Source organism: Rhinatrema bivittatum, chromosome 10, assembly GCF_901001135.1.
Source record: "Rhinatrema bivittatum chromosome 10, aRhiBiv1.1, whole genome shotgun sequence".
In the NCBI taxonomy this organism is placed as follows: Eukaryota; Metazoa; Chordata; class Amphibia; order Gymnophiona; family Rhinatrematidae; genus Rhinatrema; species Rhinatrema bivittatum.
The window spans coordinates 111,395,783-111,409,806 of record NC_042624.1 but is presented as its reverse complement, the minus strand read 5'-3'; the positions used below and the strand labels follow the sequence as shown (position 1 = coordinate 111,409,806).

Sequence of the window (14,024 nt, the reverse complement as noted above, 5' to 3'; positions counted from 1 at the left end):
CAACTGTGCTACCTTATCGACTACGATTCCTTTTTCTAACATAGCTTAGATAAAGGGGAAAATGCAGCTTTGATCCTTTTGGATCTTTCTAGTGCTTCTGATGTGGTAAATCACTCTTTGTTGTTGCAATGTTGTAAATCTATAGGATTAAGAAGTCAAATTTTGTCATGGTTAGAGAGGTTTGTTGGGTTTTTTTTTTTAATCAAATAGGAAACTGAGTTTTCAGGGTGAAATATTGAGGTGAAAGAGGTAAAATGGGGAGTCCCTTAGGGATAGTCCCTCTCTCCCTTATTAAACATTTTCTTGGGGAGGTTAGGCCATATTTGGGATGCGGGGATTAGTTCATTTATGCTGATGATGTGCAGATTTTGGCCCCATTGACCAAGTTTGTTGATGAAAATTATTTGCGTATAAATTGTTTAGCTAATCTTGTCCAATGGTTAATAGTATAGTAGTAACTTGCTGGTGAATACCAGGTAAGGCAGACGAGCTTTGGCCTGGCACGGGAGAGATTAAAAAAGGGTTGAAATTGAATGACATGGATTTGGTGATGAAGAAAGAGTAAGATCTAGATATTATTCTAGATTCAGAGCTTTGTTTAGGGAATTAGAAACAGCAAGTAACCTGTAACATGTATTTAAAAGTGAAAATAAGGCAGCTCAGGCCATTTTTGGGCTGGGATTCCTTGAAAACCATGGTTTATGAACTTATTTTATCTCATTTGGATTATTGTAACGCGCTGTTCATGCGATTACCAGTAAATATGTTGTGCATGTTACAGGTAATCCAAAATACCATGGCATGTATATTAACTAGAAGTACAAGAACCACCCATGGTAAGCCACTGCTATTTGGCCTACACTGGCTTTCTGTGAACATGCGCTGTAAATTTAAGTCTTTATTGCTGGCCTTTAAATCCTTGAATCGCCCTTGTGCTCCACATCTGAAAGGGAAATTAAAATGGTACGAGGCTAACAGGAATCTGTGATCAAAAAAGAGCAATTCTCTTGAACTGCCAAGTATTAAAGCTTTTCGTAAGAAAAGACTGCAAAATCGCTCGATAGTAATAGGAATTGCAGGTTTATTAATCTCCCTTTCATTGCGTTTAAAGGAAGAGAAGGAAGGCTTAAAATTTTGTAAAGACCTGAAAACATGGCTTATGACAGTGGCCTTCAATGATCAGACTTTAATTATGATGGCAATAAGATGTAGATTGGTAACTGGCCCTCTTTATGAATTTTTGTTTTTTATATCTTATAGTTCAGAATAGTTGTGATTTTCTGGATTATAGTTTTATAAGATTATGTTTAAATGTTTTAGGATGATTTAATTTTGCTTTTATCATTTTTGATTATTATTTTGTTTTAAATTCATGTTGTAAATTTCTTTGGAAGATTCATCTGGAAAGTGATTAAATAAATGATTTTAAATAAAGAAATAAATCCACGAGTCGAGCTTCTTTCTAAACTGCTCCATTATAGTCTTAAAAGTATCCAATGTGAACGGGGAAGAAGCTGTGCCAACCCACACTTCCTCCTCTGAGGCCTGGTTATCGTCAACAGCAGGTTTGCTACCTCAAGTGTTTTGTTAGTGCACCATTTAGGTAGAGCATGTCTGGGAATCTTTAGTCATTGTTTACTGCTGCAAGGGGCAACTGAGAAAATATATATATAATTAACCAAGGCACAGAGGGAGCATGGGCTGCGAGATGCTTTCCCCTTCAGTGCATCACGTGACCCCCCCCCCCCCCCCCATGTCAAAAAAAAATTTTTTAAACTCAAAATACAATTATGTTTATTCGCCAAGACAGCAAAAACGTTTTAGTCGGAAAATTTAAGTCATGATTGGGGTTAATCAATCCCATAATTTTATTTTAACTGCCAAATGAATTACTTAAAAAAATGTTCCCAGAATGCTGCTTGAAGGCAGATTAACTTGCTCACAGACGGCCTAGATTAGTATATCGAAACTTGATTGCTCAGCAAGCCAAGGCCCAAACAGTTAAGTTCAAATAATTGCACTTTAAAGCTATTTGTGTGATGTATATAACACTGTATGGTAAAATGGGCACACTTTGTGAAGGGGGGGGGGGGGGGAAATCACATGATATCCAACCCATAGGTTCAATACCACAAACCCATTTCTGTTCATTTAAATGCCACAGTGTTATGTCTTTCAGTTCACTCAGAAACCTGTGATATGAACCCATCTGCAATAAACACAATGTCACGATGACTGTACTAAACTGCAGACTTACCAGCTGGCACTCCTCTGCACACTTCTGTCTGATGTCATGCAGCTGTTCCTCCAGTTTGACTTTCTGCTTCTCCAGGCCCTCAAAAATTTCTTGCACTTCCTGTTTCTGAACCTGCAGCTTTTCAAGGTTACTGTTCTCTCTCTCGACCTCATCCTGAAGATCCTGCAGTCAGACAAAACGGTGTTTATGTTTCTAGACCTGCACGGGTCCCAGAAAAGCACGGTAAATCTTCACATAACACACGATACAAAGTGGAGAAGGTTTACTCTTACTAAAACGTGACCATTCTAGATTTACAAAACTGAATTAAAAAAATGGAAATTTTGAATAATGCCAACAAAAGTCCCCAAGAAACTGGCAGCAGGAAAAAAAGAAATGCCACATATGAAAACATGACTGAAGAGCGTTTCATAGAGCAGCAGTCCTTAAATTTCCCCAGCCTTTAAGATTTATAGAGAGAAACATAGATCAGAAAGGCAAGCGGGATAGTAAAGAATGTCAGCTTGGTCAACTTCAGTCTGCAGTAATTTAAGAGAAAGTCTTCCGGCTCCAGAATGAGCCAGTATACATTTTATTCAGGGAAAAACACATTAACACCATTAATGATATTTACCTGGAAAAATACCTAATCATATTCGATCAGGTTAGAGAAGATTTACTCATGAACATGGGGGGGGAGTGAAAGCGGCAATACATGGTCTCTGAAGACAGTTCACCCAGGGCTGGCGCGTCCATTAGACAAACGTCGGTGGTCGCCTAGGGCACCGAGCCCTAGGGGGCGCCGAAGAGCAGCCACGTGGTGCCACAAGTAGGGCCTATCCTGTTTGCGGCAAAGAGAAATAGAGACTGTGTGCTTCTCAGGGCTGCGAGTAGCTGCTCGCAGCCCTGAGAAGCACACAGTCAGCGCCGAAACAGATGGGGGGCAGCGCAAGGCGCCCAATACCCTTGCACCGGCCCTGAGTTCACCAGTCACACACAAAAGGCTTTCACTGCCCATGTGCATAAGTTCCTGCTCTGCAGCTCTGCCTGCTCCATATGTTAACGTTAACTGTGGGGAGAGAACACCTCCAAACAAGAGGTGGTTGAGGGCTGACTGTGTAACTGGTGAACTGCTGTCTTCAGAGAATACCTGTTACAAGCAAGCAACTTTGTTTTCTCTAAAGAAAAGCAGTTCATAGTCACACACGTGTCTCCCTAACTAAGGGTTGTCCAGCAAAACGGAAAAAAAAAAACCCCAGCAATATTTTCTTGCTGTGGAAAAAACACCTTTTGCTAGCTATTTCTTTATCCTTCTATCCCTATGCACAGTAAACAGCCTAAAATCATAAAATCAGGCTCAAAGAGGGATGACTTGGGTTCTACTCCAGTCCAAACTTACTATCTTGTTGGGAGACTGTGTCCAGCCAGTAATGGGATGTGAATTCGTGACCTGAACTCCAAATTGCAGCTTTGAAAACTCAATGAAGATAAATCCTCTGCCTTTGACACTGTAAACCACAACATACTACTAACTCGCCTCAAAGAAATTGGAATATCTTGTACCCCTCTCAACTGGTTTGAATCCTATCTAACCAATAGACTTTACAACATCAGGATTGATGACACTGAATCCAAACCTATACAACTATCCAGGGATGTCCCCCAAGGCTCCTCTCTCTCCCACTTTATTTACGTACAAATACTCATTCCCATCATGGATTCATTAGCCAGCACCCTGAAAACCTGGGAAAACGCCCTATCATCAAGCAATAGCCTCCTCACCTGCCTCAATCTGGCCCTCAACACCTCTAAAATGGAACTCATGATCATCTCGCCACCCAATAACTGCATAAGTGTCCTGCCCCAAGCAATTACTTTCTCACAGCAAGTGCAAGACCTCGGTGTCACTCTAGATAACCACCTCAACTTAAAAAAATACATTGGAGCCAAGATGAAAGAATGCTATTTTAAACTTAATACCCTTAAGAAACTCAGACCACTCCTCCACCATAATGACTTCTGCAAGCCACTATATTCTCTAGATTATTGTAACTCCTTACTCATTGGTCTCCCCAAAGCATCTATTAAGCCCCTACAAATGCTACAAAACTCCGCTGCCAGGATACTCACTAACACCTTCAAAAAAAGACCACATCACACCCATCCTCAAAGATCTTCACTGGCTCCCCATCTCCTCCCGTATCATCTATAAAACCCTCACCATCCTACATAAAACCCTGCACAACCAGAACATGTGATGGTTAAATGACACCATACAATTCCACACCTCCAACAGACCAACCAGATCTTCCTCCAAAGGCATTTTATGCATTCCCCCACCTAAGCTTTATCACCTCAATACCACAAAGGAAAGTGCCTTTTCCATCGCAGGCCCTTCAACCTGGAACTCCATGCCGCCTGATCTCAGACAAGAACAGTGTACACAGAAATTTAAGAAAAAACTCAAAACCTGGCTTTTCCAACAAGCCTACCCTTAACTCATCCCACCCCTCTCTCTCAGTACTCATCCTGCGTATATTATTTATTAATTTTATTTATTTATTAATTTCTATACCGGCTTTCACGACCAAAGGTTGCATCAAGTCGGTTTACATTTAACAAGTCGTGTAATAAACATAGAACTAGGGTAATTGAACTGGTGCAGAAAATAATAGTTACAATGAACAAGGAAATTACCAACTGGGATAGGAGGAAAAAAGAGAAAAGGGACAGGAATATTTACATAGTAAAACGCATTTACAGTGAATATTACCTCCATTGCGTGTGCTCCTCCCTCCCAAACTTGCATATTCAATTTTGCAATCTTGCAACCACGCATCTGGCCTTCCCCTCTCCTCATTGTTTATAGCCTTATTCTCATTCTGTTAATTTATTCCCCAATGTTTTTGTTATAGCCATTTTCTCCTACTGTTAATTTACTGTATTACACTCATATTGTTGATTTTCTGTATTTACTCTTTCCTGTGAAATCCTTAACATCCTTTAACTCTTGTTACCACAGTTCCAGTTTTTTTTAACTATTTTTTTCCGGTTAACCTTGTTACTTGTAAACCGGCATGATGTACCTACGAATGTCGGTAGATTAAAAAAACCTTAAACAAATAAATAAATAAAATAAGCCTTAGATGGACAGCAGGTGTTGTCATGGCCCTTTCATTATGGTCTCTGACATGGCACTCTAAGATCAGAAACATTTAGGCATAACAGAAGGATGCTATCCAGTTAGAAATGGTAAGCTTTGATACCTGTTAAAAAGCTGGGTGCTTTCTAGGTGCTGTGAGTAGGTGGTGAGGGTTCTTTTTCAATCTAGGAATGAAAAAACTTTTTACCTCTATGGACGTATTCTCTAGGGAAAACAATCAACTGATTAAGGCGGAAGTCTGACACCACCCACAGGCAGGAACGTGGGATGCATGCAGAATACCATCCTATTATGGTGAAATCTGATAGAAGGAGGCTAACTCACCAGGGCCTGGACCCCTCTCTGAATATGGGCTGAAGTGACTGCCACTACGAGTACAACATTCCAGGTCTGATCCTCGAGTTCTGTAGGGATAAGCCAGTCACTCTAAAAAATGTGCAACTGAACCCAACTATGTGCAGGCTCGAGCAACACAAGATGGAAGTTGAGCCATGAGATGGCCCCTGCAGCTGTAATGTGGATGCCATCGAGAGCTTTACTGAGGAGAAGCAGCTGATATTATTCTACCTATACAGCAATCTGTGCGCAGCTTAAAATTTAACTGGTACCGCCAGACACAAACTTGCTAAGCTTGTGGCCTTGATAAACTTTGTATCCTGTCAGTGGGTAGCCATTGCCAGATAGCCAAATAAGTCTGTTCACTGCTACTTAGCTAGATAAGCAGCGGCTACCCACTGCCAGACAGCTGGATAAATCAGTATTTACTTTTGGCTTGTCAGGGATACATCCTCCCATCCCAAGTTAAAATGTGTGTTGGAACTGGTCCCAATGTACGTTTTACTCTAAATGTGTTGTTTTTTTGTTTTTATCTCCCAATGCATTTGCATTTCATTAGCTTACTGCATTTGGAGTTTTACAAAAATATTAATCTGGATGTTAAAAACCTGTGCTACATTTTCTTAGCGCCCGGATTACTGCCTCGGCCTGTCTGTGTGAGGCATTGAACATCTGCTTAAGTCAAAAGCAACCATGGAGGATAAAAAAATTCTGGACTTTCACACACGTCCTCTCATCCACATGCAGACTGAGGTCGCCTACAACCATTAAAAATGGAAATCTCATCATCTCTATACTACCACTCTGACCTGTCCTAATTTAACCAATTCATGTCAACATCTCCCCTCTCCTGCTGCCTAGACCTTGCAAACTAGGGGGTGCAATAGGAACCAAGCTCCCCCTCCCTGGCAGGGCAGACAAGTCTGTGTTATAAAACACTAGATCCAATTATTCTTGCACAATTAAAACATGAAGGCTAAGAGACTTATTTTGTATGGGTTTAACATTAATCAGGCACAAACAGCAGGAAAAGTTGGTAGCAGGAATAAACACACACACAGATAAACAGTGGTTTTCATGGATTCTGAATTGTTCAAGAGGTTCTTTTGAGGTGGCAGTTTTCATATCAGGCTCTCATGTCCACCCTGTGTGTGCCCACGCAGCAGATGACACTTTTCGTCTATGCTTTCAATGTGCACCAGAGGAGCTGGCCTGCACAATTCTCTCTATGTCCTCCGATAACCAACTCTTGCACTGTCTCCTCCCTTCCTACCGTGTATGCCACAGGAGCCAGCCACTGTACTTCTCCTCGCCGGCTATGTGCTGCAAGTGTCAGCCATTGAGGTTCTCTTCCATCTCAGTGTTGGCCACAGGAGCCAAGGCTCTTTCTGCCTTCCTGTTCCATTGTGAAATGTATAATCTCCCTGCCACAATTACTCTTCCTTTCCTCACTTCACATGCAGCAGAAGTCAGCCATTTTTATTACCTCCTCCCCCCCCCTTCCATGACTTTTGGAGACCGAAATGAGTCAGCAGTGAGCTACTTTATAGTGAAGAGATGTAGAAAGTGAATTTTCAGAGACAAATAATTGACAGGATTGGTTTCAGAGGGTTGTGAAGAGTTACTGATTTCTTCTGAGAGAGAGAGAGTAGTGTGTTCTTGAGAGGCTGTTAAATTGTCTAGAGAATGAATATCTGTACTGGAGCAATTTTTTCATCTGGGTTTCCGTCACCCAGTGTTGCAAAAAAAAAATCACAGCAAAAAACAATTCTAACTAAATTTCTAAACTCTATTAATTTGTTTTTGGAAATTAATTTTTCTGCATTTTCTGTATTTTAAAAGACACCTTAACTAGGTGATTGCACAATAAAAAGCAGCAAACGTCTACACAAACAGAAAGCTGAATATTAGTATAAAGATTTCCTCATTTATTATATATTTTTAAATTATAACAGCAGTGAAAGGACTAAAAGATTTTGTGAAATTTAATAAGAAAACTCATAGATAAATAAATCAAAAGCCCAAGATTTACATCACACTTCACAACTGTTTTTCCCTAGGCAGTTCAAGCAACTTGTCATTTATTTATTAGATCGTATATTCCACAATATCCATTTTTTTAAGCCTTCCCCTGAATTACCACATAGAGAAAACTGTTAGGCACGCAGAAAACAATGGACTTGGTGAGCCTCTTGTCTTTTTTCAACCTAAACCACTTATGTAAGAACCTGAATTGTCGAGTCGGGAACAGAATAAAACAGGGGTACAATCAACGCAACAACTTATTTAGAGACGAATTTTAAAAGCCTTGTGTGCGCACAAGTCGGGCTTATACGCGGCAACTGAATTTTAAAAGCCGCACAGATGCGCGCGTATCTCCCGTTGCATGCACATCTCACTTGATTTCAAAAAGGGGCGAGGGCAAGAGATTTTCACAGAAATACTTTAGCACCCAAGTCCATTGCGCGTAAATTTACTTCTGCTAGGGAGGTGGTGTAAGTTTAAAACAAAAAAGTTAAAAGCAACCATTTCTGCCAGGTTTAAAGAGTCTGGGGTAATGGGAGGAGTGCAGCCTATCAAACCAGGGGGGTTTGAACGATCTGTTAAATGAATGAACTGGTGAAACTGGCATGGCATGGATACCTGCCCATTATAAAATACCCTGACTTACGTGGAAGAATCAAGATTTGCACGCCTAGGCGCGTGCCCACTTAAAATCGAGTGCACATGTACACGCAGCAGGCTAGTTTATAACGTGTGTACATGCATGCAAATTATAAAATGGTTGTATATCTGGGCACGCGCTGACACACGCACCAAAGTGCGCCCACGCACCATTTGAAAGTTACCGTCTTGATACGTGAATAAAAAAAAGCTATGAAAAGTGACATGCAATAATCAGTCAAGAGTAAATGCATTATGGAGGGGTACATAAATTAAGCTTTTCTCGAGAGGTTAAAAAAAAAAAGTTGGCATTGAGATTTTTTTTTTTAAACAATATTTATGAATCATTTCACTGATTTAAAAAATATCACCCGAAGCAATGTACAAAATCAATACATACAACAATTCAAACAACACATACATAAAAAAAACAAGACAGCAAATTAATAAAACACACCATAATAATGTGAGACCCATCACCTACATTCCTCCATACATCCTACCCACTTACTGCAACAATTCAGATGTTCAAAGATTGAGTCAGGAACCGGGTTTTTAACATGTGATGTTGCTATGTTACCAATGTTGGATAATACTAGCTACGGAGGGGGTGTCTCCCAGGGCAGGGGGAGGGAGGGGTTGTGTGGGTAGTGTGCGTGGAATGCTAGCAGTGGTCTGTGGTGTGAATGGGTGGTGGGATATGTCTGGAGTTTAATCTGTTTAGCTGGGTCGGGAGGACCACAAAAAGAAGAGTACATGGGGTGTTGTTATAACTGATATCGTTATATTGGGGATTGTTCTTACACTGTTTCATGCTGATAATATTTCCCTAAGATTGGGTTATTGATTGTACCTGTGTTGCTCTCTAATAAAAAAAAGGATTTTGAAAAAAAAAAATATATATATCAATCTGTTTGGAAAATCCAGTGGCTTAACGCTGAAGAAATGGAAAATTTACAAGTAAGGAAAACCATCTTGGAAACATATTGTATCCTTCTGATTTAATTTATGTTGATTAACATTTAATGTTTTCATATTATTTTCATAGGTATAGCTCATAGCGCATACACTTAAAATGATGAAGATGTAGAAGTCATAAATGCAAATAGTAAGCGATATTCTTACATAATTTACACAGTACACATCCCTTGTATTGTATTACACTTTCTTTTCCTCATTTTCTGTTTTCTCTTGACACAGTTCACAGTCATGGTGAGCATTTTATTCTACAGTCTTTTTTAGTTATTGATGTTATTTTATTACACTTATATCAACAACATAGATGTATATTTTATATATTTAGTTATTGTAGGTAAAGGCAATATTTACTTTTATGTATTTATGTATTTATTTTGCTGTTTTTATGCTCATTTTACATGTGTATTTTAAATGTTTAGAGGTTAAGTCAATAGTTACTTTTAAATATTTATTCAGTTGATTTTATGTCTACACCACATTTTTCCAGGTTACCATTTTATATGTTCACTTTAAATGTTTGTTCATTATATGTTTTTATTATTTTTGAATTTATTTTAATATTATTTACTGTTATTTATTGTATGTTTTTAGCCCCTGATGCAGCCCTACTGAAGGAGGGCGAAACTCGGCTAGAGTCGGGCTCATTTGCACATATTTTGTCTCAACATAATAAATATAGATTGGACATCTGGCTGCTTATTGTGTATTTCTGCTCCCAAGGCTTTATTAAGCAGCCTTCCTTGCTGTTTTGTCAGATGTCCTGAACCACATCCTCTGGCAACAAATTACGCAGTTTAATTGTGTGTTGAGGGAAATCTTTTCTCCAATTTGTTTTAAATCTGCCACCTATTTCATGGATTGTCCCCTAGACTTAGTACTATTTGAAAAAGGTAAATAATCTATTTATCTGTTCTACTCCATCCATGATTTTAAAAACATCTCTCGCATTCCCTGTTTAGCTTTCCTTCATAACTGAGCCATTCCACTCCCTTTAACATTTCTCTTGTCCTTCTCTGTACCTTTTCTAGTTCCACTATATCTTTCTTGAGATGCTGTGATCAGAACAGCACACAATACTCGTCGCACCATGGAACAATAGACCCATCATGATATTTTTTTTTATTCTCCTTTCCTTTCCGAATTATTCCTAGCATTCTATTTTTTTGACTGCCGCTGCACACTGAGGATTTCAACCACAATGACTCCAAGATCCTTTTCCCAGGTGGTAACTTAATATGACTGACACTATTGAGACGTTCTAACAATTTCTCTCATGACTTAATGGCTGTAATACGCATTTACATTTTACAGCAAATATTCAAAAAACAGAAATTCATTTTTTACGTATCAAAATCATCAAAACTTCAGCTGGTTTTGAGACCACTTTATACCGTAAACCCGTTTCTAGCAATACCTTTTTGCACTTCACTAGTGCACACCGCGCTCTTTAAAGGATAATCTTCCAATAAGTCAATTTTTTCGCATAAAACGATTATGTACCACTTCTACAGAATACCACCAGCAAGCTACATTACTTAGTAAATGTTTCCAGGCAAGAGGATATCCTGCCAGATGCATTAAATGAGCGTATACTAGAGCCAAGTTTACTCACCGTGCCTGGCTGTTTTTACCATGTTTGCCGGAACCCACAGAAACACTCACTTGCGTGCTCCCATTCTCCTCGATGACATATACAGCTAAACAAATTATCTTACAACATTGGCAGATTTTACAACTACACAAAGAATTCCAGGCTATACCAAGATTTGCGTTTTCCAGAGGAGCCAATCTCCAGGATCAATTAGTCCATTCAGATTCCTCTAGCTCCCACCGATCGGATACTATAGGATCACATGCGCCTTGTGGCACCTGTACAGTGTGCTCGGTTATGATATCCACCTTCAGCTCTTTATTTTTCTAGACATGATTGGACTTTCCTTTTGAGAAACACTACAGACTGTTGTTCAACTGGGGTGATATACATTATCCAGTGCCCCTGCAATTTGTGGTACATTGGTAAAACCAAGCGGGCTTTGAAAACCCGTCTAATTGAACACCGGTCTTGTATCAGCACTGGCCGTCTTACAGCACCTTTAACAGCTCATTGTATGGATGCCATTCACACCTTCAATGATCTAAAAGGTTGCATTCTACAACAATTTCACCAACATTGGCAGGGAGGTGATTTTAATACTAAGTTACTTCAAGCCGAGCAACGATGGATACATCGGCTCGGGACCGTACATCCTGAAGGACCCAATATAGCTTTGGAATTAAATGTCTTCTTGTAATCTTTCGGACTCGGTTGTTTGTTACTATAGTTACTAGATGCTACCGTCACGACGTCAATATCTTGCAGAATAAGAGGCCATTTTTTCAATCAGGTCGCCGGTTACTACAGTTACCAGATGCCAACATCATGACGTCAATACGTTGAAAAACCGTGGGCTATTTAATTCTGTAACTAGTTTACGGCGGTCTCTGTCCCTCATTACTGGAACTTCTATCGAGACTTTGTATCCACAAGAATAAGGTTGGCGAACGCCAGAATGATAAGTTAAGTAACTTTCCTGACTGCTGTTACATTAAGTCCTCTGTTGTCTATTTTAGAAATCTCCTGTGTTTATAAGGATTCTACTTGATTCTTGACTCCTGAAGAAGCAACAGTGAGTTGCGAAATACCAGCGGCTGTCGGGTCCCTTTAATAAATTGCTCACGAGGGTACAGACGGACAACTTTCTTTTCAGCAGCCTCTTTTGATACATATTGATAACTGTCCTAAACACATGAACCGCTCAAAAAACCGCAAATGACGAAAAGTCCAGACGGCTTTGCCTAAGGCAAGGTACGTTGTCAGGCTTGCCGATGTGGTTCTTCCTATATCTATAAAGTATTGCCGGCGATGGCCTAGATTAGATTTGTCTTTGATTTGGTCCTTTGGTATTTTTGTTCCACTGAACTGACAGGACTATTGCTTGCTCTTTGTTGCTTTGTTTGACTTAATATGGAAGCCAGCATTATGTATCTCTAGTTAAGATTATTTTTCCCTATGTGCATCATTTTGCATTTGTCCACATTAAATTTCACCTGCCATTTATTTTATTTATTTAGATACCCAGTTTCCCAGTCTGACAAGGTCCTTCTGTAGTTCCTCACAATCTGGTCGCACTTCAATTACTTTGAATATTTTTGTGTCAGCTACAAATTTGATCACTTCACTCATTGCTCCCTTTTCCAGATCATTAATAAATAAATCAAACACTCCAAGGATGAGGTTACTAGCACACCGGGAACTTTTCCAAAGTTATTTGCTTAACATTTTAAAAATACCTGAGCGAGATATTCCAGCAACTGAAAAAATTTATTATTTGCCTTCAATTCAACGGGCGGAGAACCTAAGTCAAGAGGAGAAAGTAAATCATTCATTTGATTTAACATCTATTTTGGAGAAATCTCATGAGTTGGTGGTTGAGGAAAGAGCAACGCTGTTTATACAGTTTACTTCTGCTCAGGGCAGAGACTTAGTTCTGAGAACTTTCTTTCGAAACCAATCTCAAAAATTCTATGGATATGCAATAAAGATATTTCCCAATATTACAAAATTATCTCAAATAGAGGAAAACATTTTTAACAATGCGAGAAGAAGTTCAGATGAGAGGAGCAAAATTCATACTTAGATTTCCTTGTTATTGTATTATCATATATCAAAATTCTCGATATATATTTAGAGAACCTGAGCAACTCCGTGTGTATCTTGATTCGCACTCTAACTAGCCTGTGAAGAGGTTTGGTAGTTAAGGGGAAATTCACTGGTTAATTCCTAAGCAATGTTATTTTATCTGCTAATAATACATCTTGTCTCCCAGTTTCTTATAAAGATATGACATATAAATGGGGTAGCATTTGTTTATTTTCGACTTATTGCTCTATTTCTTTGAGTTTGTAAGAATTGATTAATACTGACATTTATATTGTCGTTATCTGAACAATTGTTCTGTAAATTTGTTTTTGAAAAATTCAAAAAATAAATAATTAAAAACTAAATAAATCAATAAATCAAACACTGGGCCCAGTACAGATCCCTGAGACACTGCACTATTTATCTTTCTTCCAGGGTCATTCATCAAATCGTGTTAGGGCCTAAACGAGCGATAAAAAGAGGTCTAAGGTGCGATAAACACAATCTCTATCCCGTCGCACATTTTTATGTAAATTTGAAAAGGGGTATGCAAAAGCTAGCTTTTCATGCAAATGAAAACTGCCTGTTGCAAAAATTTATCGCATACTAATGTGGGATTCAACATCAGAAACACCACCTTTTTTGTGTGTTAGAGAGGAAAAATAGTTTTTATCACGGGATAGGCAGATCGTGACTATAATGGTGGCTAATATCGGAAACCCTAAAAAGAGGGCTTTTTTCAGACACACCTATACAGTTCTGCTAGGCCAAAAAATACACCTTTTCTTACCTGCCCTCTCTTCCTAAATCTTCTGTTAGGGGGAAGCGTAATAGTAGTGGGAAACTGGCTTTCTCACTGGCTCATTTACGTGATGGAAGCGGGATTTGCATGCACATGTAGGCGTTTTCAGTCTATTTGATACTATGCTCACATATATGGTTACTTAAGCAAATGTATTTTGCATATC

At 39.1% G+C, this 14,024-nt stretch overlaps 1 protein-coding gene across 3 annotated transcripts in view; it reads right to left on the bottom strand.

Annotated features, from left to right (window-relative positions):
• EPS15 (epidermal growth factor receptor pathway substrate 15) overlaps positions 1 to 14,024 on the bottom strand; it is a 211,933-nt gene that overhangs the window by 90,533 nt on the left and 107,376 nt on the right. For all 3 annotated transcript variants that reach the window (XM_029617440.1, XM_029617441.1, XM_029617442.1), the window contains exon 14: positions 2,258 to 2,419. In XM_029617440.1, the coding sequence (XP_029473300.1) occupies positions 2,258 to 2,419 (162 nt within the window). The remainder of the gene's footprint in view (positions 1 to 2,257; positions 2,420 to 14,024) is intronic.